The sequence below is a fragment of the Geotrypetes seraphini genome, chromosome 2 (assembly GCF_902459505.1).
Source record: "Geotrypetes seraphini chromosome 2, aGeoSer1.1, whole genome shotgun sequence".
Lineage (NCBI taxonomy): Eukaryota > Metazoa > Chordata > Amphibia > Gymnophiona > Dermophiidae > Geotrypetes > Geotrypetes seraphini.
The window spans coordinates 54,616,890-54,643,876 of NC_047085.1; the positions used below are offsets into that span (position 1 = coordinate 54,616,890).

Consider the following 26,987-nt stretch of genomic DNA (forward strand, 5'->3'; position numbering starts at 1 on the left):
GTAACAGCCCTGAAGCTTTAAATTTCTATAGACTTCAGGACCATTACTGCACAGCAGCCGCTAGCGCGGCTTTGTACAAGGGGGGGGTTAGACCTTTTTTTATACCCTTCCACATGCAAGTTTTGAAGTTCTTTAGCTAAAAAAGAACTGACAAAGAACTATCGTCTAGGTTACCAGATCAAATGAGAAGCTATTCACTAACTTCTGCAACTCAGTTAATATCAAAAGTCACCAGATGGTTCATGAAAAATGGTCTCCATCCATCTCCATAACTGGAAATGTTCCATCATGAATTAACAGCTTTATCAGCAGTCCCTTTAGAGCTGTGTTTCTCAACTCGGTCCTAGAGTATTCCTTTGCCAGTCAGGTTTTCAAGATATCCACAATGAATATGCATAAACTTGATTTACATACACTGCCTCCATTTTATGCAAATTTATTTCATGCCTATTCATTGTGGACATCCTGAAACCCTGACTGGCAAAGGGGTACTTTAGGATCGAGTTGAGAAAGCATGATATTGAGTTACCTTTTCATTATTATAGCGGTCCCACCGATGTACTTCTTTACCTTAATACTATCATTCCAGTAGGTCCTGTATGTTTTAATGTATGTTACCCTATTTTTATTATGTGCAAACCGCTTAAAAGACTGATAGGCGGTATAGCAAATTTTTATTAAACTTGAAACTTATAGGACTGAAGCATGTTGACAGGAAGTGTAGAGAGTCTCACTCGGGTTCTGTCCATAAGATACTTAGGGCCTCTTCTATCAAACTGCGCCCGCGCTGCTCCCGACGCTCATAGAGTTCCTATGAGCATCGGGAAGCAGCGCAGGCCATTCAGCATGGCTCTCTGCGCTGGAAACTGCTAGCGCAGTTTGATAGAAGAGGCCCTTATTCTCTGGGTATATGGACTGCATCACTTTTGGGTTCAACCAATTTAGTACCTTATGTGAGCTCTAATTTTTTATTTTTATTTTTGCATAAACAATTTTTTAATGATTCTAATCATTTGCTTTAGGAATGCTGTATTTAAATCTAACATAATGATGACTCATTGTTTTCTTGCAGCTCACAGTTGCAAACAACCAGAAACGCCAGCACATGCAAATGTTGTTGGAATGGACCTTCCTTTACTTGGCTACACATTGATCTACACCTGCCAGCCCGGTTTCTTCTTGGCTGGAGGAACTGAACACAGAGTGTGCAGATCTGACAACACTTGGAGTGGAAAACTCCCAGTATGTGAAGGTAATAATAAATAGCAGTGTAAATATCTAAGCAGGTTTTTTGGTCACTAAACAGAGAAATTTGCCAGGGAAAATTACAGCATTTCTCTTGGATTTTTAATCTTCTCGGTACTTTGAAAGCACATCGGCAGATCCATATCTAATATAACAATCTTGTTTTGATATTTCAAAATGGTGACACATCAGTTCAGATGTAAAGCATGTATGTTTAAAATAGCTGAATTCAAAATTTTAGCTTGATTTTGTAAGCTGGTTTGCCAACCCATTAAGGGCTCCTTTTGCAAAGGTGCGCTAGCGTTTTTAGCGCACGCACTGGATTAGAGGGCGCTACCCGAAAAACTACAGCCTGCTCAAGAGGAGATGGCAGCGGCTAGCGTGCATGGCATTTTAGTGCGCACTATTCCGCGCGTTAAGGCCCTAATGCACCTTTGTAAAAGGAGCCCTAAGTGAGAGAATTCATTGAAGACAATGCAGTTTTACAGTCTTTTGTAGTGTCAAAGATGATATATGACATTACACGTCGGCACAGTGTGCAGCGGCCACTAAGAGAGCGAATAGAATGCTTGGTATAATCAAAAAGGGTATTACAGCCAGAACGAAATAAGTTATCCTGATGTTGTATCGGGCGATGGTGCGCCCGCATTTGGAGTACTGCGTCCAATATTGGTCACCGTACCTTAAGAAGGATATGGCGTTAGTCGAGAGGGTTCAGAGGAGAGCGACACGTCTGATAAAAGGTATGGAAAACCTGTCATATTCTGAGAGATTGGAGAAGCTGGGTCTCTTTTCCCTGGAGAAGAGGAGACTTAGAGGAGATATGATAGAGACTTATAGGATCATGAAGGGCATAGAGAGAGTAAAGAGGGAAAGATTCTTCAAACTTTCTAATAATAAAAGAACAAGAGGGCATTCGGAAAAGTTGATAGGAGACAGATTCAAAACGAATACTAGGAAGTTCTTTTTTACCCAACGTGTGGTGGACACCTGGAATGCGCTTCTAGAGGACGTAATAGAGCAGAGTACGGTACTGGGGTTCAAGAAAGGATTGGACAAATTCCTACTGGAAAAGGGGATAGAGGAGTATAGATAGAAGATTACTGCACAGGTCCTGGACCTGTTGGGCCACCGCGTGAGCAGACTGCTGGGCATGATGGACCTCGGGTCTGACCCAGCAGAGGCATTTCTTATGTTCTTATGTACACCAGTAGAAGCATATTAATTATGCTTATAATCATAGACATACTATGAATTACGGTATCCTCTTTCACAGTTTTATTTCCTAAAAGTTAAACATATCCTGGTTGCTTTAGTATGATGTTTTTCTAAGGTGCTCTTTTACTGAAGTGTGCTAAAGTTTTGCACTTACAATGCATTAGAATTGAAAGTGTCAGAGCATACATGGTGATGACAGTAAAGAACACTTTATTAGTAAAAAAAATTAAAAAAATGGGACTGGAGGAATTGCCGTACAACGAGAGGCTAGAGAAACTGGGCCTCTTCTCCCTTGAAAATGGAAGACTGAGAGGGGACATGATCAAAACATTCAAGATATGGAAGGGAATTGACTTAGTAGAGAAAGAGAGATTGTTCACCATCTCCAAGGTGAAGAGAATGAGAGGGCACTCACTAATGTTAGAAGTGAAAAGATTCCGTACAAACGTAAGGAAGTTCTTCTTTACTCAGAGAGTGGTAGAAACCTGAAATGCTCTTCCGGAGGCTGTTATAGGGGAAAGCACCCTGCAGGGATTCAAGACAAGGTTGGATAAGTTCCTACAGGAACAGAACATACGCAAGTAAGGCTAGACTCAAATAGGGCACTGGTCTTTGACCTAAGGGGGAGTAAGGGGGGGGTCATGCCTTAATCCCTCCAGTGGTCATCTGGTCAGTTTGGGCACCTTTTTAGCATTTAGATGCTTTTAAAACAGATCTAGCTCCAAATGTCTTAAAAAAAAAAAAAAAAAAGCCCATGACTGCATCGCTTTCAGGTTCTACCAATCCAGTACCTTATATGGACTCTAATTTTGATTATGCCTGATGAGCATCCAAGACCTAAGCCCGCCCAAAACATGCCTCTAACCCGCCCCCTTAAGAGTTGGACGCAATGGAGACAAAGCAACCAGAAAGACGTCTAGAAGCCCACTTGGATATTTTATTTATTTATTTATATACCACCTATCAAAGTATTTTCCCTATCTGTCCCGGTGAGTTACCTGGGGCAAAGAAGGATTGAGCGACTTGCCCAGGGTCACAAGGAGCAGCATGGGCACCCACAACCTCAGGGTGCTAAGGCTATTGCTCTAACTACTACGCTGATTTATGCTGTGTTTTTTTGAAAATGAGTCTCCTAGTGTCACACGGTGAAAGCCTATCCTATAACATTTAGGTACCTGGCATAACCTGGTTTCACAACACCTTACATTTACGCATTTTCAGTTACTCCAGCATAACTGTGGTTGTTTAAATGCAACAAGGATAAATGTAACTGGATGCTGTTCTCTAAGTTATGTAAGTGGGGGGGGGCCCCCTCCCACGATCTGTCCATATATACACCTTTGCATTTACACACTACTGTACAGATTGCACTTTTGCAGGTAAATGCACACTTATGTGTATGACAGCATGTGATATGTTTTCATGCTCAAGTGCCCTGTAATAGACTTACCATTTGGATTCAACTATTAACACATGATAAGTGCAAAACTTATGCGCTAACTATGGAATGCATCCCCAGCACATTCCCACACTCTTACCCCAAAGAAAAATCCTTTAACATTCATTAAGGGAGTAAATCTGTAAATTGTGCTGATTGTACATGCAAATGATTAGTATAATAACATTTATATGCATATATGCTCACATACCATACACATATGCATATATAAGTGTTCCTAATGCTATTCTGTAACTACACATATATCTCAAAACAAAAAAAGAAAAATGAAACCCCACTTTTCTTATAGTTAGAACTTTAACTTAAGATAACAGAAGAACTTCTGAATAACAAGAAGGGGAAAGTCTCATATACAGTATATCACATGTTTGGAATGTGTTTATACAGTGGTGCCTCACACAACGAACTTAATTCGTTCCAGGAGCAAGTTTGTTATGCGAAAAGTTCGTTGTGTGAAACGCGTTTTCCCATAAGAATACATGTAAAACAAAATAATTCGTTCTGCAGCCCTGTTGTCCCATAAGAATACATGTAAAACAAAATAATTCGTTCTGCAGCCCTACATTTCCCTCCCTCCACCTCACCTTATATGCAGAGTTTGCCAGCTTTCTTTTTCACCCAGCCGCACGATTTCAAAAAGCTGTGCACGCGCAGCTGCTGGAGTTGATCAATGTTCTCCTCTCCTGCAACTTCCGGTTTCCGGTTGCGTCAGAGGAGAAGATTGAACAACAGAGCATGCGCGCATGTGCTGCTCTTTGAAAGTGTGTGGCTGGCCGAAAAAGAAAGCCGGAAAACTCGGTATCTAAGGTAAGGTGGAGGGAGATGATGGAACACTGCATTCAGACAGGAGGGTGCTGCTGTTCCCGGCTCACATTAGGAAGCGGCGAGAGTAGTTCCGCCCCCCCCCCGGGCCCCTCGGGCGACTTCGTTGTGTGAAACGAAGTTCGTTATAGGGAGCAAGACAAAAAGTTCGTTATGCGCAGCGTTCGCTGTGCGAGGCGTCCGTTATGCGAGGCACCACTGTACCTGTTTTTATCAATCATTGACATAAAATGAGCACCATACTCTTCTATCAATTCAAAAGATGATCAAAAATTTGCAATTGACTTATCTTATGAGGTTCTGACATGGCATGATTGTGGTGATAATTATAGCTATTGATATGACTAGTCCAGTCAAAATAAAAGAAACTGTGTAGATATTCAGAGGTTTGAACAAGAACAGCAGTCTGGGCAATGAAGGCATCTTTGAGATCAATAATTCTTCTTCTTTTTCTTTTTTGGGGAGTGGGGTGGTGGTTGTGATTCTCCCAGACTGTACCATCTTGCAGATGGCTAAGACTGTGTTGAAGCTTTACCCGATGGCTTAGGATTTCCAGGAGCTATTTGTTCAGCCAAAGGTGGATTTGTTGGTGGCACAGATCACCAGACACACCTCCCTGCCTAGTGTGGGTAGTGTGATATTAAAGGATTCATGGGACCGTAAAGTGGACTTGCTCCTCATGTGGCAATTTGTAGCTTTAGTCTTAAGGATTAAGGCAGCAGCTGCAACTTCCTTTGTGGCACATGCTAACCACACACATCTGTCTCGTGCATCAATCTTGGAGGACAACGAGGATCCCTAAATGCTTCTATCTGGGATGAATTATATAGTGGATGCTCCGTATGTCAGGGGTCCAGGCCAGGGCCTTTTCTGGCCCAGCCATGTGAGCCTCTGGGTAGCCAGGTTTAGCCTATCCTAGCCCAGACCCGGGGGGAGGCAGAAATGTCCAGGTGGGCTGAGTTAGACCTGTCCCAGCCCAGCCTAGTGGAGGGGGTGTCCACTAGACCACTATATTTTTATTTTAGTTTGGGTGAAATTGGAAAGCGTCAGGATTTCCTTTTCTAAAATGTGTGAGATGAACATCTTTCTGTTGAGGATGTCCAACATGAGCAGTCATTCTATAAACTGGAACATCCAACATATGAATGGCAAAAGGGCAGGAATAAGGATGTCTGGCAGTAATCTCAACTGTGGTATTCACTAAAATTTCACAAGAGCTTCAGAGGTCTTGCTAACTTTCCTCAAGACCACCAACCTGTCAGCACTCAAACTTATGCACTTAAGGATGTTATGCAAGGCTTTAACAATGTACTAAAAAAATATGTTCCCACTCTTGGTCCCTCAAAAAAAAAAAGTGTGCTCCCTTGAATTGACCCCACCTCTGATTCTTAAAAAAAAAAAAAAATGTGAGTGACATGTGTGACTACTTCTCAAAATCTCTGATCCTTAGATTAAGCTCAAGTCATTACACCCCACTAATAATATCTCTGGTGGATAAAGTAGAGCAAGAACAAGCCTCAGTCACTCCTATCCTGGTACTGTAGTTCCTACTTGTAAAATAACACATGTAGGCCTGTAATGGTACTCTGGTGGTTCTATCATCATGAGTCAGACTGCCAAATAAGGGAGCATTCACTGACTTCTAGTGGTAGTACTGAAAGAAAACCACAAGGGGTCAGCAAGTGTGAGGGACTATCCTAATTCTATATACAGTACACAAACTTGCACAAGCAAATTTGGGGGGGTGTCCAATTTGCATGCACAGTTTAATTGCTTAATGAGTCAATTATCAGAAATAATTAGGTGCTAACAATCAATATTGATGCTAATTCTATAAAGTCTCTATTCTTTAAAGACGTGTGCATAAGTTTTTCTGCATAGATACATAAAGGGGGTGAGGCCACAAGAGGAGCATGGGTGGGTTGGGGCATTCCTGCAATCTGCATACGGTGTTACAGAATAAGGCCGATCTAGGTTTAATTTAGGCACAAGGATTTACACCAAGTTTCCACGCCTAAATTTTGCCATCGCTCCCAGCACCAAATCTTACATGGTGCCCAACTCGGAGTGTCCTTTCTAGAATAGCACTTAGCAGTCACACACAAGCTGATTGGTTTAATAAAGTGGGGCCAATATCTTTGTACTATAAATAAATAGGTTTTCAGTATTTTAAGAACAATAGAAATAAAAAAATAGGGTTGAATTTATACAAATTATATGAGCAGTAAATTCTGTTTTGTAATAGTTTATGTAATAAAACAGCAGAACAAATAATTTTGATAACATATTAGTACATATTGCTATTTTATATGCAATTAATTCTGTACATTGGTAAAGCAAAGCTATTTTATTGAATATCCTGTAATTATGATATTTTATCCCATTTTTAACAGTTGGATCCAAGATATTGGTTAAAGATCATAGACCGGCTTTGGGAACTCCAAGTCCCAAACTAACTGGTTTGTAACATTTCTCTCTGTTTGTTTTGTTTTGTATGACTACCATATTTCTAAAATGTATTCTTCAGAATTATATACAGAAAGGCATCATTGTATTTATTTATTTATTTCTTCCATTTGTGTGTCACACATACCTATACAAGCTCTTGGCGACATTACAGAGGAAAGGGTTAGAAGAGGGTAGGGAGGACAATGGAGGGCAGGAAGATACAGGAGAAGAGGATACAAGTGATTAGGTGTCAAATAGATGAGTTTTCAGTTTCTTCTGGAATTTGATGTGGTTAGATTCCGTTCTGGTCATTTCAGTAAGGTCATTCCAAGTTTTTACACCTAGAAAGGTGAACATGGAGTGGAAAACACGCTTGTATTGTAGATTTTTTTGTGATATACAATTGCAGATTCCATAAAAATACCACTTTGAGCAATACAGACTTTATGATATTTTGAGGCTGAAGCAGCAAGTTATTGTGGATCCATGAACAAGAGGCAAAAGCAGAGAACAGCAGACATATGACCTCCAGGGGGCATGCAACAAACTAAAATAAGCTTTGACTTATCATCTATTCCTTCTTTACGTCATACTCAAAAAGGAATGACGGTAAACAGTGCAAACTCGTTGTCACTATGTGCCAAACTGATGGTACAATTGCTTGAAACATCCATGAAAATATCCTTAACACTGGAAAGAGAGCCCAGTGGCTTTGAGCTGAATCGATGATACAGTTGCATTTGACATCTATGAAAATGTCCTTAACACATGAAACAGAACCTGTTAACAAAATCTCAACATATAACACTCCCAGAGACATAAAAAGAGGGGCTCAGCGATCTAGGCATATCACTTCTCTGCCACAGAGAAAACAGCAAGAGGGGCCCGGCAGACCAAGCATGTCTCACCCCCAAAGAAAATAGCAATGGGCTTGGTGGCTCCATCACATCATCTTTCAGTGGGAGGTGATAGGTTGGGACTGCCAAGCCCCTCATGTTTTTCTGAGGCGTGCCATTTAGTGGCACCAACTTGAGCTGTCAACGCAGCACCGTGAGCATGCTTGGTTCATGCATGAGAACTATGTATGCTTATGGTGCCAAGCTGCTGCTGACTACCATTTTTTTCTGAGAGAGGACAGCAGGCAGGTTCCACATTTCTTCAGCTGGCAAGATATGATGCCTCCTCTCTCCCCCAACACTACTGTTTTTTTCGGTGATGGGTCAAAAGCGCGCGAGGACAAAGGCGCGCCGACAACCGGGCGTGGACAACTGAGCGCAGGGCTTAATCGCGCCGAAGAAAACCCGTATTTTAAAGGGCTCTGACAGGGGTTGTGTGCGGGGAACCCCCCCCACTCTACTTAATAGGGATCGCGCTGCCTCACGCTGCCATGTTGGGGGTGTGTGGGAGGTTTAACCTCCCACATTATACTGAAAACTTAACTTTTTCCCTAAAAAACAGGGAAAAAGTTAAGTTTCCAGTATAATGAGGGGGGTTACAACCCCTCAAACCCCCCACAACGCTAGTGCAATCTCTATTAAGTAAAGTGGGGGGGGGGGTTCCCCACCAACACCCCCTGTCGGAGCCCTTTATAATACGTTTTTTCTTCGGCGCGATGAAGTCCTGCGCTCAGTTGTCCGCGCTAGGTTGTCGTCGCGCGCTTTAGATTATGAACCGTTTTTTTCTGCAAAAAAGAAAAACATAAATGTCTTTCAAACTTCAAAAAAGCCATAGGGGATAACCTGCACTGAAAGGTAATTACTCCCTAAACAAAACAGAAAAGGGTAAACTGCATGGCACAACAGTTACAACCCTAAACAAAGGTGGTGGGAGTAATCTGCAAAGAGAGACATAGGCACATTTCTAGATACCTTACTGAGCAGACTAGATAGGCATGCCGGTCCTTACCTACTTTCAGTTACTATGCTACAGTCAAAAGAAACCCTGACCCTGAACTTTCCCCACCCCCTCCCCGGTAACTGTTTTATAGTGAGGCTTCCCTTCGCAAATGTAGAAGCCTCTGTCTGCTGTTATGAAAGTTTTATATCACAAATCACAAATCAAACAATGGAGGAATTGGAGTAAATATGAATCAAATAAGTTAAAAAAAACCCTCCAGTTGATTAAATGCTGGGTATTATGCCAGTTGTTCCCTCATCACCAATGCCAGTCAAACTTTAAGAAGGTTAAATTAAAGAGGAAAAAGGCCTCAGAAGCCATGGGGCACAACTTTGCACCGGGGCTGTGAGAGAGAGCTAGACGTACTCATCGGCTCCCTCCTTCCCCCAACATGCTTCTATCATCAGCCAAAAAAACCTCATTGAACGTTCATTCATGTCTCCGTTTCTGATCACTTCTGCCATCTCTGTGCAGACTAAGTTTTTAGCAGGTAAAAACTCTGCTGTAATCCGCCGACAATGGCCAGTGTTTCACAATATAAAAAAAGAATTTCTTCATGGCTCTGTACAGAAAAAATAAACGTCTAGTTCATTTGAAGGTAAAAGACATTATTACCTCAAGTTACAAAAAATGCTTGCTGTCTTACGACTGGATCAGGATGAAAAGTGGTGCCACTTTAAAAGTAGTGTCATTTTAAATAAACAGTCCTGAGCCAATCACGTTCTTACCATCTGACGTTTGGCTCTGGCAGCATTTATGCCAAACAATTAGCAGCGAAGAGACACTACTACTAGCGCTTAAAAGGTGCAATCAAAGTGATCAAAAGGATTGAAAGAATTTAAACCTCAAAGCAGTCAAATTGGAAAGGCAAAAGATTAATTTAACAAAAGTATACCCAATCAATGGATACATTTAACCCTGTTGGCTGCACGGTCTGCAGCTTGTACCGTATTTTCACGCATATAATGCACATACGTGTATATCACGCATACGCGTATAGCGTGCGGGTCCAAAGCATTTCTGTTAAAAAAATTCTATATAGCACGCACACGCGTATACTGCGCATGCTGCTAAAACCTCCTCCCACCTCCTCCCTCTTCTGGCCTGCGAACCGGCATCCTCTCCCCCGCTCGCGTCACCCCCCTCTCCCGCGATCCTACATTCCCCCCAGCACCGCAAAGACATCTCTTACCCGATTGGGCACTGGCACCAGCACCAATGCACAGGACGTGCCAGTGCTAGTGCCCGAAGATCCTCCCTCGTTGGGCTGGGCTGGGCTGGGCGGTGCGAGGGAGATCCTCCTTCTTCCCTGTACCGGGCTGGACTGGGCTTTGAGCATTTGCGCATGCTCAAAGCCTTCTGGTCTCGCTCTCTCCGATATTCTGAATCTGAGAATCTCGGAGAGAGCGAGACCAGAAGGCTTTGAGCATGTGCAAATGCTCAAAGCCCTGTCCAGCCCGGCACAGGGAAGACGGAGGATCACCCTCGCACCACCCAGCCCAGCCCAACGAGGGAGGATCTTCGGGCACTGGCACTGGCACGTCCTGTGCATTGGTGCTGGTGCCGGTGTCCAATCGGGTAAGAGATGTCTTTGCGGTCCTGGGGGGGATATAGGATCGCGGGGGAGAGGGGAGTGACGCGAGCGGGGGGGAGGATGCCGGTTCGCAGGGGGGATGCCGGATCGGAATGGAAAAAAAAATTTGTACAACGCGCTCACACATATAACGCGCATGGTTATGCACGGTTTGTAAAATCGTGTATAACGTGCGCGTTATATGCGTGAAAATACGGTAAATCCACTGTTTAATTTATCCTTCTTAAGGTTTGACTGGTATTGGTGATGAGGGAACAATTGGCATAATACCCTGCATTTAATCAACTGGAGGGATTTTTTTTTTTTTACTTATTTGAAAAAAAGCTGAGGTAGGGTGGATAAAGGAAGGGCTAGTTAAAATCCATTCCCCCTTTTACTAAGGTGCGATAGAGGTTTTTTATCAAGGCCTGGCCCGCTGAATGCTTTGACGTTCAAAGAATTCCTATGACCATTGGAGCATTTAGTGGTATAAACCTCTATTGCGGCTTAGTAAAAGAGGGCCTATGGCAGTTTGCGAGCACTTTGTGACCAGATTTCCCTCCTGCACTAGTCACTAGCCTGTGTAGCGATTCGATTACAATCTGCACATGCAAATGAGGGGAACTGCATGCAAAGTAGGCAGGGCCGCAATTCACTAAACAAATTTTGCGATTCGACTGGGTTTTCTGCTCATCCTGAAAAGCGACTGCTGGGGACCAGTCAAAAACGTATTTCCGACTCTCCAGCTCTGCTGTGCCCCATGTCTCCTGCCTGCTCACCCCGATCTTGCAGCCCTGATCTCTGCCCCGAAAATGAAACGTGCGGCGCCTTTCCCTGCTCTCTGCCCCGATTTTCCAGCCCTGCTTTCTGCCCCAAGCTCCTACTCTCTGCCGCCTTCCCTGCAGTGCGAGCCCGAGGGTTTAAAGCGGGGCTGCAAGCCGCAGTGCAGCCCCACTTTAAACCCGTGGGCTCGCACTGCAGGGAAGGTGGCAGAGAGCAGGAGAGTCTGGGAGGCAAGAGCAGGGCTTGGAAGGGGAGAGCAGGAGGGTGCATGCAGAAAAGTAAAAAAATCAAAAAAACAAAACGGCACTGGCTCGGACGGGCATGCGCAGACAATCTACAGATAATCTGCGCATGCGCACGGATCGCGCACCAGTGATCCGGGCAGGCAAATGGAGGCGTTCCTCTGATCGCCCCCATCTTCATATTTGTTTTTTGTGAATTTGTCAGACTTGCCCGCATCGGGCCTGATCGGGCAGATTAGTGAATCCGGCCCTATATTAGAAATCAACAAGTACAAATAAAACAAACACACACACTCACAGAAAAAAACAAACCCCAGAACATGCACTAACTTAACACATGCTTTGATTTTCATAGACCAAAACCTCTTTCCACATACCAGGGTATTATAATACTTTTATAGTATACTGTCCTGACCTGAGGAAAGTGGTTTTGGCCACTGAAAATTGATCAACAAATGTATTAAATTGATCAATATTTTTGTTTTATTTTTATTAGCCTTTAAAGGGGTCTAACATGGCTACCACACTACTTTATCCTGAATTAAAAATAAAATTATCTTTCTACCTTCTTGTCTGGCCATTTAATTTCTCTGGTTTCTGCTTTCTTCTCTCTTTTCCACTCTCTTGCCAGGGTTTTCTGCCCAGTTCCTCCACTACATTCATCTCTGACACTCATCTTTCAACTTTCTTCTATTTTTTATTAATTATTACTACCCAGTCTTTAAGCTCCCTTTATTCACTGAATTTACCTCCATATTTCCACATTTCCCCCTCATCCAGGCCTACCTATTCCCCTTTCTCTTATTTTCCAGCCTTTCATTAACTCTTTGCTCTCTCCCTTTTTCATATAACATCACCTCTCTGTTTTTCTCTCCCCCTATGCAGCATCTCCTCTCAATCTATCTCTCTCTTTCCCCCTCCTGACTGCCATTGAATATTTCCACTCTTTCTTTCTATCCCTGCCAACCAAAATTGCCCCATCTTTCTTTTTATCTCCCTTATCCAGAATCATCCCATCTCTCTATCTCTTTCCCATTCAGCAGTGCACCGTACCTCCCTTTATCTTCCCCATCCAGCATTGTGCTTTCTGTCTTCCACCCAATTCAACTTCACCCCATCTATCTCTCTTCCCATCCACCATTGCCCTCTCTTTCTCTCTTCCCCATCCAGCATCACCCTATCTATCTTTCTTCCCATATCCCATCCAGCATTGTTCTATCTGTCTCCCTTTCAACCCCCATCTATCTCTCTTTCCATTTACCTTCGCTTCATCTTTCATCCCCATCCAGCATCTATCATTCTTCCTCCCCAAAAAGTATCGCTCCATCTCTTTCTTTTCCACATCCGTCATTATCCTCTTTCCCTCCCCAGCTAGCATCACTCTATCTCTCTTCTCTTCATCCCACATTACTCTTTCTTTCTCTGCTACCCCATCCAGCATCCTGCTCTCTCTGTCTTCTCCATCAAATCCAGCATCACCCCATTTCTCTATATTTCCCCATCCAGCCTCACCTAATTTCTTAATCTCTTATCCCCCCTCATCCAGCATAGCTCCTTTTATCTTTGTCTTTTCTCTCCCAAAATCCCTTGTCAGCCCCTTCCTTTCCCCCTTTTCTCCGAATCATCCTGTTACAGTTTTCAAATTCAATGGCTGAGCAGCAGTGGTATCGGCTGTAAAAACAAAGTGAAAGCACAACGGGACCAATTTCCTGCATGCGCTGCTACTGCTCTACCAATGTCCCAGTTTGCCTGATATGGGAGGAAGTAGGACTAGCAAAGCAGCAGCAGCATGTGCAGGAAAATTGTCTTACTGTGCTTTCACTTTGTTTTTATAGCTGATACTGCTGCTGCTCTGTGCCGAACTTGAAATGTCCTGAAAGGATGAGTGGGAGGGAGGGAAGAAAAAGGAGAGCAGCAGCAGGAGAGGTAGGTGCCATTCTTATACAAAATCTGTTTGGGAGAGTGGTCATTCCCCTTGTGCCTTCCCCCAGCTATGCCTCTGGACAGGTCTGGCTATACCCCGGGTCACAGTGCTGCAGAGCAGTGCTTCAATGGTTTCGAGTGATTCACTGAAACCCCTGAAGGTCCTGATAGCATGCTGCATGCCACTTCTTCTTGATGCAATTTGATTGGTTGAGCAGGCAGTAGGAAGAAGCTACTGTAAGTTCTGCCTGATGCTCGCTCAACAAATCAAATTCAGAGTAACTCATAGTATTAAGTAAATCCCCAGCCATATGACCATGTGTAGCAGAGTCTAATCCAGACCTTCCTGGAGCTCTGCACACATGTATTCAAACCTGCATAGACACTCATGGAAGGTATACGGAAAAGCTTTTAGTTACACACTCTTCTGAGCCTGTTCCCTCACAGGCTTAGGGGGAAGTAGTTTTTCTATTCAAATAAACAGTCCCAGCCAGACCCATGAACATCTTCCACAGTTCTTGGAATAATAATTTGGGTTTACCTCAGCCATACAAGTATCAACCGTCTCACAATGTCAGCTCCTTCAAACTGTCCTTTCCAGACTTAACTTCCCAGGGTTCTCCTTAACCCATGATTAGGGAGCTCTCCTGGAGAGTGTTTCTTTAGGCTTATATCAGCCTCTATATTTGGAAGCCTCCTCTCACACTAGAACCTCCCTGAATGATTCTCCTCTGTGGCAGATAAACACCTCTCTGCTGAGTCCCTCCCCCTGACTCAGCAGGATTACCTTGTTAAGGTGGCTCAGCACTGAGCTGTAAAGCCCAGTATGGTATGGGACATGTAGTCCGCTCAGTCTTGGGCTAGCAGCCCCTGCAGTATGGAGGTGGAATGGCAGCATTAATGGAAGATAACTCCTTACTCTTTTACACCATGTTTTTTTGTTTGTTCACTTTTGGTTTGATGCAGTTTTATTGGTTGAGCAAGAAGTATTATAAGCAGGTGATCACCCAAGCTAAGCAGTCTTATTACTCTTTTCAGATTATATGTATCCCCACTTCTAGCAAACTTTATGGTATCCTTTAGTCTATAACCGCTGATCTTCCTGTGCCCCACACCCGGAACTCTTTCCCTAGTGTCTCTCAAACTTTTTTTTAGCTCTGGCACGCTAAATGGAGCAAATGTTTTTTGCTGCACATTATAATTGAAATGATAAATTTTAAAGTTTTTATTTTATTTTAACAATACTCTGATAATTGTAAACTGTTTAGGTATGTTTTTTATAAACGGTATATCAGAGATTAAATAAACTTGGAAACTTGTTCTTTAAGCTATGTATGGGTAATTGTAACAATGGTGAAATTAAAGTAGATAGAATAGAATTGCTAATCAATGCAATAAGGACATCCTGAAAACCTGGTTGGCTATGGAATACCTTGAACAGTTTGGGGAAGTCCTGATCTAAACCATGAGCTCACTACATAGCTGAAACAAAGATTGCCTTATGGGCTCAGAGTACAAATTTACCACAGCAAAGTGGATCATAAGATATCATTTTGTGCTATGCATTTATGTGATGTGAAGGCCTCCTTCTCTGTTTCTGCTAGACATGAGTTTGTTAATGGGTGATGTATCGGGCCTTTGTGGCCAGAAATCTCTCAGATTTTGATATACAGTACACTTATAAAATAAAAAGCTAAAACTTGTTAATCTCAGGTATTCAGTTCTTTGGGCAGTTTAAAACATTCTGTTGAAAAGCCCATATATCATTGCTGGCTGCAGAAAACATCTGCAAACATGTACCTTCCTCTTTTAGCCCAGCCTAGAAAACTAAACTAAACTAAACCTTAAGTTTATATACCGCATCATCTCCACGGAAGTAGAGCTCGGCACGGTTTACAAGAACTTAAAAATGAGAAAGGGTAGGAAAAGGTTTACATAAGTTTATAAATCGAGTGGAAAAGTAAGGGAAAAGAAATTACATGTTAGAGAACCAGGATGTAGACATGGCACACAGTTTGAGAGACACTGTGTTAGCTTCTTACTTTCTCTCTAAGGTCACTTCTTTATAGTCAGTCCTGAGTGTTGGCTTTCAGTTGTCCCTCAAACTGCTTTCATTCCCCCCTTTCCAACTATACTAATGTATATTATGTCCTCTATTTGGTCAATTACTGCTGTCCATGATATGATGCCCTCTGGCTTCATGAAATGCTTTAAGAACTCCTTCATTCTCTTTCTCTATCTTATGATTACTTGCTCCCTTCTTCAAGATGTAGTTCCTATATCTTGGAAATTGGCCTTTATGACCTCCAGTATTAAAGATTCAAATAAAGATGTAACCCAAGCATCTAATTATCATCCTATAGCCCCATCTGCCATTAATTTGAAAATTAGCTAAACAGGTTGTGCATCAGAAATTGGAGGACCATCTTAATAGGAGAAAAGCTCTCCATCCATATGAGATGTGGGTTTTTTTTGCAATTCACAAAGCACTAAGACCGTCCTTTTGGGCTTTATTGCATCTATTCTTAAACACATAGATGGCAATAAGACTGTTGCTCTGATCTCCTTAGACTTAAAGGGCTTTCGAGTTCCGGGTAATCCTACTTTAATGATGGACCTGACATGGGCCATGTTTTGGCGTCTCTGCCTACGTCAGGGATCAGAAAGTTTTGTAGTTCAGTATAAAATATCAAAAAATTAAAATCACAATGAAAAACAATTTGCCCAAACTGGTTGAAAAAAAACCCACACTTAGACTAACAGGTTATCTAGTGCCTTAGAGAGCTAAGTTATCCATTTAGAAAATGTTTGTTTACACAATGTGTAATTAAGCTCTGGAATTTGTTGCTTGAGAATGTGGTGAAATCAGTTAGCTTAGCAGGGTTTAGAAAAGGTTTGAATAATTTCCTAAAAGAGAAGTTCATAGGCCATTATTGAGATGGCTTGTGGAAATCTACTGCTTATTCCTAAGATAAGCAGCATAAAATCTGTTTTACTACTTGGGATCTAGCTAGGTATTTGGGACCAGGGTTGGAAACAGGATACTGACCTTGATAGTCCTTCGGTGTGTCCCAGTATGACAATTCTTAATGACAAGAGGGCATCTATAAGCTTTTGCTGATCTAGTTTGACTCTGGTAGTTAACCAGAAAGTGTCACAGTGTTCAGAGAAGATATTCAATGGCACTATCTGGGCAACAAAAATATAATTAACAGCAATCAAAATTTTTACTCAGGATTGAGTTGTGGTTAATTTTGATCGAACAGCAGCTATGAAAATAACCCATAGCAAATGAAAGCTAATAGTGCCATGGTCCAATAGAGTCTGGTTCCACTGTAATCTATTAATATTTTTCTAATTTCTCTGCAGTTCCCGATGATGTGTTTGCCCAGAACTATATATGGAAAGGCTCTTACAGCTATAAAGGCAAAATGCAGCCTATGACTTTGACAATCAACAATTTCAATGCATCTACAGGCAGAGTAAATGCAACACTCACAAATAGCAACATGGAACTGCTACTTTCAGGTACAGTAGTCTAATCATCATAAAATAAGATCTACATCTGTATCTCAAACTTGTTTTTCAAAGCTCAGATATACCGTATTTGCCGGCGTATAAGACGACTGGGCGTATAAGACGACCCCCCAACTTTTACAGTTAAAATATAGAGTTTGTTATATACTCGCCATATAAGACTACTCCTTCTTCCGCACACCTTCTGCACAACAAATAAAACTTAAAAGAACATCAGAATTTATTTCAACAATTTTAATTAATTCACTAAAGCTGAATAGAACAATAAACCCATGGGAGCTGCCATGCTATTTGTTTTCTAAACTGTTAACCAAACTGAAACTGTCAATGATAGAAGGAAGATAACACATAGAGGGAGAGAGCAAGTGCCGGGCAAGTCCCTAGCAAGTTTGCTGGCATGACAGTTTCCCTTTAAAAGCCTTCAAAAGCCTCCTGTTCGCCCCCGCAACTTCCTTAAGGGCTAGACTCCACACACGGCCGCATGTGCGAGAGACGTTGTAAAGAGAAAAGGGGTGGGGCCAGAGCGCCGCTGCTTCCCGCTGCGCAGGATGAAGGAGCTGGCACCCTTGTCACACTGATGTCCCGCCATGGCCCCGCTGATGTCCCGGGGTCTTACAGCGGACAGCTGCTGTAAGAAGGTAATTTAGATTCGCGGCTACAGGGCAGGGAGGATTGTCGGACCCGGGCTGTTATCGGTCGGTCGGGGAAGTGCCACAAAAGTAAGGGAACCTGGCCGGCTGTGCTGCAACTGGGGCGGGGCGGGCCGCCCCTCTCCCTTGGTAGCCACTCGAACCGCGAGGCTACTCTCCTTCTCCTTATTTGCCCTGCCTGCAGCACAGAGCCGAACGGAAGTCTTCCCGACATCAGCGCTGACGTCGGAGAGAGGGAGGGCTTTGTTTAAGCTTTGTTTAAGCCCTCCCTCCCCTCCGACTTCAGCGCTGACGTCGGGAAGACTTCCGTTCGGCTCTGTGCTGCAAGCAGAGAAGGTAGGGAGAAGAAGAGCCGCGTACATCCAGAAGACTGAGTACATCCAGCCCCGCAGGAGCCCCGCGACCCTCGGAGGCGTCCCCATGGGATCCCCGTGACCCTAGGGGGCGTCCCCACGGGATCCCCACGACCCTAGGGGCGTCCCCGTGCAGCTCTCTAATGTAAAGTAAGGGCATGTAAACAGTACCCGGCGTATAAGACGACCCCCGACTTTGGGGAGGATTTTAAGGTACTGAAAAGTCGTCTTATACGCCGGCAAATACGTAACTCCACTTTCATTTGTGAAAATGTATGTGTATGTGTGAAGGTGGGGGGGAGGCAAAATGGCCAATATTCCCTAAAGATAAAAAGGAGTAAATATGAATTCTGATTATATTATGTTTGGTGGCAGGTCAACTGCGCGCAAGACAAAAGCGTGCAGATAAACAGGCGCGGACAAGTGAGCGCAAGACAAGTGAGCGCCAAGACAATTGAGTGCCAAGACAAGTGAGCGTAAAGATAACAGCGTGCAAGACAATTGGGCACAGGGACAACTCAGCGCAATGACAATTCAGCATGCTTCAAAATTGTCTTGGCGCTCAGTTGTCTTGCGCTCACTTGTCTGCGCCCTTATGTCCAAGCGCTTTTGTCTTGCACGCATTTGACTATGAACCATTATGTTCAATAAGTTACTAAAAAAGTTTTGGACATATGACTATTTGATTCTCTTCTTCACTTAGGATTAACTCATTTGTTCAGTGCTAGCTCAAGAGGAGTCCTGATCCAAATGTTGCTCTGGCACCCCTTGTTTACATCAGTACCTCTCTGCCTCCCCCCCAAAACAAAATAAAAATAAAAGCTGGTATCAGCTCTACTTGCTCATGTACAGCAAAAAAAACACATGTTCTCCAAGATTGGTCACTAGCACTGCTCCAGGTTTAAACTAAACTAAAACTTAGTTTTATAAACCGTGTCATCAACCAATATGGAGCTCGACTTGGTTAACATTAAGATCAAATAATACAGAGGAATAAAACAGAAGAAACTGGTTTAGGGGAGGTAGGAATAGTTAATTTCCAAAATGTTTTGCAAATAAAACAGTCTTCAGGGATTTCCTAAATGATTAGAAGGGACCTAAGCTTCTTAGTGAGAGCGGCAGGTTGTTCCAAAACTCTGTCAGTTTAAAGAAAATGAGTGACTAACGTCCCTAATTGATTTAATTTTGCCTCTAAAAGAGGGAAAGGAAGAGTTTTAATTTCTGAGAACTTCTAGCCAGATGAGATCTACACACATTCCATTCCAAAGGGAGAAAAGTAATAAAGAGGCCAAATAGATGGGAGCCAATGAAGTTTTCTGAGCAGAGGGGACACATGGTCAAACTTACTCCTACCAGAAATTAGACTAGCAGCGGTGTTCTGTATCAGCTGAAGTCTCTGCAGACTAGCCTTGGATAAACTCACATACATTGAATTACAATAGTCCAGACGTGCCAGCATAATTGATTGGACTAAAACAGAAAAGTGCTGTTAATGGAAGAGCGCTCTAACTTTCCGCAGAACCCGAAGGCTGAAAAAAACATTTTTTTACAAGGGAGTTTATTTGATCCTTGAATGTAAGTGAAGAATCAATGAGAACACCAAGTTCTAATGAGGAAAACTCAATTTTCAAAGGCTCTCCCGAATCTAAGATCACAGCAGAAGGGAGGAAGTCTAATTTTGGACCTAGCTGTGATGGCCTTGAGGAGGAGAAAGCATAGCAGTGAGAGAAAACAGATAATTGTAACCCACAATTAACTCCACAATAGGAGGATTTGGAGGGATAGAAGCCTACATATAACATAACAATACATGTTTCTGAAGACGTGATGATATTGCCTCATAGTAAGGTTTCTCACTGACACCACGAGGGTTTCTAAACTTGTTCCCACACATTTTATATGAATAGAATGAGCCTCTGCACAGTTGACATGTTTTGTGTGTATTATCTTGTACATAATGGTTCTAAGTATTTCTTATTATTTATTCTATTTATTTGTTCAGTAGTTAACTATTTATTGGATTGTTATTTATTTATTACCCTCTATTTTATCAAGCTGCACTTCCAAGCAGCAAGAGCTAAATACCAAGCCACCCTTAACATTTGCATGTGCACTCTGTCACCATCTATACCAAACATAACACTTGCACTCAGAAATAACCATCAATACTCTTCTCTACTGGAATAAATGTTTGACTGTAGCTTTATTCCTCATCACATCTTAAACATAATCAACAACTCAGAACTTAAGTCATTTAATCCCTCAACTCCTAATGTGGCTAGACCACTCCCCCATCATCAACCCACCCCCCCATAAGCTATTTGTTGATGAAATTAGCTCATACTTTTCATCAACCCCCATGACACTTCAAACCACAGCATGGCCTATGGTATCATCAGGTCACACTCCAACTCATGGCGGTGAAGCCCATGAGCGATCCTTCTTCCCCAACTTAACATGTACATTAACTCACTTCCCAGCTGCATTGTATACCATATCCTCCAAATTCATCAGCAATACCACAACCCCCACTGCAACCTCCCCCGAACCCACCCTCCCCCAACAAACCAATCATCGACCCCAACACTTTCAAATACCAACAAAAGTAAACAAGGGCAGGTGGGAGGGAAACACCATTCAGGCACCACCTCCCACACATCCATGCTACTCCCTATACAACACCAAAGTGACTGCCAGTCCGCCAAAAATTGCTCTCCTACCAGCCAATCTCTAACTCCCTTCCCTCCACCAATCAAAACCCTCCATCCATCCTCATATTTTAACCCATCCTAACAACTGGTCCTCAACCAGTCTCAAGGAGTATCCCCATTTAGAAAGATCTACCACCAGCTCAGTTCTAGAATGATGGTGGATCTTTCTAAATGGGGATACTCCTTGAGACAGCTAATTTGCAAAACATGAATTCATGTCTGAGTCCCTAACAACTTGATGACTAAGATAAGTGATTTATATTCAAATAATTTAAATAAAGTATAACTAAGGCTTTTGGGCTGACCGATGAGGAGGCTTGCTACAATAAACTTGAACTATAAATGAAATAATTTGTTCTAGTGTAGCCACCGAGGTCTTGTTTATGAGTATTTTCTATGAATCACTGAAGAAAATGTTTTTGAGTAAAGTTTGAATATATTGAGAAGACGTTTAAAAAATTAGGGCATAAGCATTTATCACCATGCATTTTGTAGTCAGGCCCAGATTTTATAAAAGACTGCTAAAGTTAGGCACATAGACTGGTATGCCTAGCCGATCTAGGCAACTAAGCCACGATAAAGGTTTCTTTCATGGCATGGGGCACTAAATGCTCTGACGCCTCTCTGATACTCATAGGAATTCTATGAGCACCGGAGCAGTGTTGGAGCATTTAGCGCCCCAGCTCACAGTAGAAACCTCTATCACGGCTTAGTAAAAGGGGGGGAGGGGTTAACTATTTAAAAGGCTTAATTGGCACTGATTATGAGCAATTAGTAGCTCATAATTGGCAAAAGATAAAAATAATTGGGTGGTAGGCGTCTATGACTTTTAGGTAGGTGACTAGTCCGAGGTGATTACCAGAAAGTGAGCATAATTAAGGGTGGATCTTGGGTATGTTTTGCATGTAGGTGCATAAACTGGACTTAGGCACCAGTATTTAGGCCAAGAAAACCCTGGCATAAATAGCGAGTGCCTAAGATCAGGGCTCATACCAGCACCTAGGTCTAGTTTAGGCGTTGCTAGACGTGATTCTATAAATGGCAGCTAATTTAAGATTGACAGACAATAAGCACTGCATTCCTCGATGCCTATGTTTTAAGTGCCGTTTATAGAATCAGGGCCTAAACGCTCAAGCGCTTTGCCTGTGCAAACTAGTTAGTATGTGTTAGGGTTTCCAGACGTCCGGATTTCCCCGGACATGTCCTCCTTTTCGAGGACATGTCCGGGGACGGCTTTTCAAAGCCTGGTACTTTATCCGAGTTTTGAAACGCTTTCTCAAAATCCAGTCGGGCAGGGCTAGGGCAGGTTTGGGGGCAGGACTGGGGCATAATGGGCGTAAATGGGTGAAACTGGGAGAGCCTGGGGGTGGGTCTAAAGAAAAATTTGGTAACCCTAGTGAGTGGTAATTGATCATCACATGAAGGCCTATTGCTCTGCCCCAGACACACAACCCTCAAAAAAATTAAAAATTTCAGCATGTGGTTAGTGCATGTGCATTCTATGGCATTTCATTTTAAGATGCATTACACATGTGTTAGCACCTAACACAGCTTAGTAAAAGGGCCCCTAAATTTGTAATGTAAGGGAGATATTGCTTTTTTAAAAACTTCATGAATTAATATTTCAAATACATTTTTTACAGGTTAAACTAATTTTGACTTCAAAATATTTTTCTTCCATATCTTCTGCTCTGTTTTATTATCCCTCGCTGAATTTGTTTTAGCCCAGCTGTGGTCGATTTAATACTGCTAATTTTGTTAGTGAATTACCTGTGGAAATACTAAAGGAATACTATTTATTACTATTTAATACTATTTATAATGTGTTACCAAGATTTAATCTTGTTGGAATCACTAAGGATCTGATTTATTAAATTTCTGTTTCCATAGACACAAAATGGTAAAAAAAAAAAAGCAGCCTAGTAAATCAGGTGTTAATTGCCTTTCAAAAGTTATTTGCTTGTCTAATCAACTAATGCCACTTTCTTATGCACTTTCTTATGCACCCTAGCCTTTATCTGGTTCTTGTACAGCCTCATCACACTGTATTACTCCCAGCCCAATATTTCGGGGGGGAGGGGAGGGGGGTGTTGTTGTGATCTTTACGCATGACTTGTAGGAGTATACACAGGACAAAAAAATTGATATCATGTATGTGTTAATCATTTTTAATAGATACTAAAAAACATTTTAGTGCATGCAAATTGACTTAATGTGTAAATTCATGGATTAGCATATATTAAATTGATTTTATGCATACTAATTTTTTTAGGCTTGCTAACAGGCCGAATGTGTGCTAATAAGTAAAGACTGAAAATGCTGTGAATAATGGTTACCAAACATTACATAAGAACATAAAAAATTGTCATATTGGATCAGATCAATGGTCTATCTAGCTCAGTACCTTGTATTCAACAGTGGCCGATCCAGGTCACAAGTATCTGGCAGAGTCCAAAAAAGTAGCAAAGTTCCACATTACTTTACCCCAGAGATAAGCAATGGCTTCCCCATATCTGCTTTAATAACAGTTTATGAACTTCTCCTCCAGCAATTTGTCCTAACCTTTTGCAAACCCAGCTACATAAACTGAATTCCGAGCTTAGCTATATATGTTACCTATAAAATTGGTGCCAATTAGTACGGTGCCAAATGCACTGCTACAAAAGTTAGGTTCACTATATTGAATTGCGCTTAGCGCCAGCTAAGCAGCCTTAGACATCGCTAGGCCTTGTAACTTTTAGGTGCACTGTATTTAAGCCAGTGTTTTCTTGGCCTGTGCCTAAGTTAGGCACACATTGGCCCATATTCTTGGTCCATATTCTTTAATTGTGCAAATAACTCAAAACACCCATGATCCACCCCAAGCCATGCCCATTATTAGATAGACACTTTGGACAGGGCATCTAACTTTTATAGAATCACTTCTACCAAGTTGTGCACCTAACATTCAATTAGTTATAAGGTATGTGCCAATTATCAGCACCAGTTAAGCTTATCAATTAAGTTAGGTGCCTATGGGGCTCATTTTCAAAAGACAAACATGTCAAAAAAACAATATAAAGTGGCACTTGGACATTTTATGCGCCAAAATATCCAAATCTCCATTTTTGAAACCTATTTTCTAGATGTTTTTCTATGCCGTTGGTCAGCAGTTAATCTGAATTCCAAAGGGGCATGTTAGAACTGTGTTTTCAGCAGGATTAGGGCGGGTTTATGATTTGGACATTTTGCAGGGATAATCAAACATTTTCTAAAACGGCCAAGGCACAATTTTGATGTTTGGGGTTAATACTGAATAAGTGCCAACAAGGTGCCCAAACTAACCAGAAGGCCACTGGAGGGATGAAGGCATAACAAACTCCCCCCACCCCTCCCCCTCACACAAACTCCCCCAATGGTTACTGAACCCCTCCCACCCCTCAAAGATGTGGTTGAAACAGTACATGCCTGCTTGTATGACAGCTGCAGTCCTATTAGAGTAGTAAGCAGGTGTCTGGAGTAGCCTAGTGGTCGCTGCATTGAAGGAGACCTAGACCCATATCCCAATTTAACTGGTACACTTGTAGTGGAAAGTGTGAGCCCACCAAAACTTATTAGAATCCTAATGTACTGACATAGAGGTGACACCTGTAGGCATAAGGACTATTGGGGTGGGTATACAATAGGGTACTGAAGGTTTGGGGTAAGTTTTGGAGTACAGTGGTCCCCCACGAATTTGCAGTTTGTGAATCGCGGACTGGCTCATTCGCGGTCTGCTCTGATCGCCTCTTCCTGTAGTAAAGTCGGGCTACACCAATCAGGAGCTGCATGTCAAAGCAGCTCGTGATTGGTGTAGCCCGACTTTACTACAGGAAGAGGCAGTCGGAGCAGACTGCGAGTGATTTTCTTAATCCGCCAGCACTCCAGCTGCTTTCTCCTGCCTCTCCAGTTGCCCTTTCCTGCCTTTTGAAAGGCAAAAAACTGCATTTGCAGTTTTTCAAAATTCACGGGGGTTTCTAGGACGGAACCCCTGCAAATTTGGGGGGAGTACTGTACTTACCATACAGTGTAAGGGGGTTATAGTGAGATATGTACTTGGAAAATTTTATGCCCCACTGCTGTGCTGGAATGTCTGTGTGACCTCTCTACTAAAAATTCTGGCCCCTCCTATATCCCAATGGCCTGTTTTGTGTGTTTTTCCTTTGGATGTTTTGTTTTTCGAAAATGGTCAAAAAAGATAGATGCACTAAAAGTGGGCAGATCTAGAAAGATCATTTTCAAAATAAAAGACATTTCGCAGTTTCAGAAATGACCATTTTCTCTACCCAATATTTGGGCGCACTTTCAAAAATGTCTAAACTCAGACTTAGACGTCATATTGAAAATACCCCTCCGCATCAGCTAGGCACACCAATGTAGACACCTATCTTTAGGCAGACTTTATAGAATTTGGGGATGAGTGAAAACCATATTTTCTCTTATTTATTTTAAATGCTCTACTATGTAACCTCATGGAGTATCCCATAGTCTTTCTGGTTTTGTTAAACTATTGACTCATGTAGGGGAGAGTGTGGCGCAGTGGTTCAAACCCACGCTGCTCCTTGTGACCCTGGGCAAGTCACTTAATCTCCCATTGCCACAGGTACGTTAGATAGATTGTGACCCCACCAGGACAGACAGGGAAAAATGCTTGAGTACCTGGATGATCTCATGTAAAACCGTTCTGAGCTCTCCTGGGAGAATAGTATAGAAACTTGAATAAATAAATAAATACCCATTCTATATCTTTTAGGATTTTATAGACTTCATTCATATCTCCCCTCGGTCATCTCTTCTTAAACCAGAAGAGCCATAACTTCTTTAGTCTTTCCTATCCCCTTAATCATGTGGTCATTCTTCTTTGTAGCTATTCCAGTTCCGCTACATCTTTTTTTTTTTTTTTTAGATGTGGTGACCAGAATTGTACACAATACTCAAGATGCAGTTTCACCATGTGTCAATACACAGACATTATGATATTTTATTCTCTATTCCTTTCCTAATAATTCCCTACATTGTGTTTGTCTTTTTGGCCGCCTCTGCACACTAAGCAGATTTCATTGTATTGCCCATTATGACTTCTAAATCCTTTTCCTGGGTGGCATAAAGTGTAGCTATCTACTATCAATCATGCCAGTTAGTGCATAATACTGACCTGCATGATAACTGACATGACCAGAGCCACACCTCTGATTTGCCCATGTCATGCACATGACTCACTGATATCTGCATTTATCCTGCCTCCTCCCAGTTCAGGAATTTTGCCCATAGCATTCTAATTAGAGAATGACACGGTGACAAAAGTAATCACCGTTCCCGTCCCAGCAGATAACCACGGTAAACCATCTTCATGTCATTCTTTAAAGAGAGAGGGAAGAATCAGAGTATGAATGGCCACAACCACTGACCCTCAAGCTTTGCTTTGAAGAATGCTTGTGTAGAAGGATTGAGGTTGAAATAGACACTACAGAATGACAGTCTCTGGTATCCAGAGCAGATATTGTGATGTCATAATGCCTCATTCCACCAGTGCCTAAGAACCAATCACATCAGTGATGTCACAATGGCTTCATTATCCTTGGCTCACATAAGAATCAGAGTATGAATGGCCACAACCACTGACCTGCAAGCTTTGCTCTGAAGAATGCTGGTGCAGAAGGACTGAGTTTGAAATAGACACTAGAAAATGACATGGGATTATTTCCCGCGGTTATTCGCGGGGATGGGAACAGTGACGAATTTTGTCACCGTGTCATTCTCTAATTCTCATCCCCAGGGCTGAACTACAAAATCCCATGTGGGTATAATGGAAGTTTTTATATTTAAGATGCATTGCTTATGACTTTAGCAAACAAAATGAACAGTAACTTTTTGGTTTTCACAGGAGTTTACAAAAGCCACGAAGTAAGACTTATGCTTCATATATATCTAATTAAATCCCCGGCCCACATTTCTGTTAGTAAGATGAATGAAGAAGAATGGGCAATGGATGGTTTTGTAAGTATATTTGTTTACTACTAAAATTGCTCTTTCTTTATTAACATGTCTGAAAATAAATGTGCTTTATAGCTAATTTATATTTGGTATAATCATAGTAATGAAGATAAAC

General features: G+C 42.2%; 1 protein-coding gene across 1 annotated transcript in view; it reads left to right on the plus strand.

The window, feature by feature from the left end:
• The window catches only part of CSMD3 (CUB and Sushi multiple domains 3), a 1,852,015-nt gene that overhangs the window by 1,806,572 nt on the left and 18,456 nt on the right, over positions 1-26,987 (plus strand). The window contains exons 65-68 of the mRNA XM_033933128.1: positions 1,073-1,252; positions 7,138-7,203; positions 16,979-17,137; positions 26,763-26,875. Coding sequence (XP_033789019.1) covers positions 1,073-1,252; positions 7,138-7,203; positions 16,979-17,137; positions 26,763-26,875 — 518 coding nt within the window. The remainder of the gene's footprint in view (positions 1-1,072; positions 1,253-7,137; positions 7,204-16,978; positions 17,138-26,762; positions 26,876-26,987) is intronic.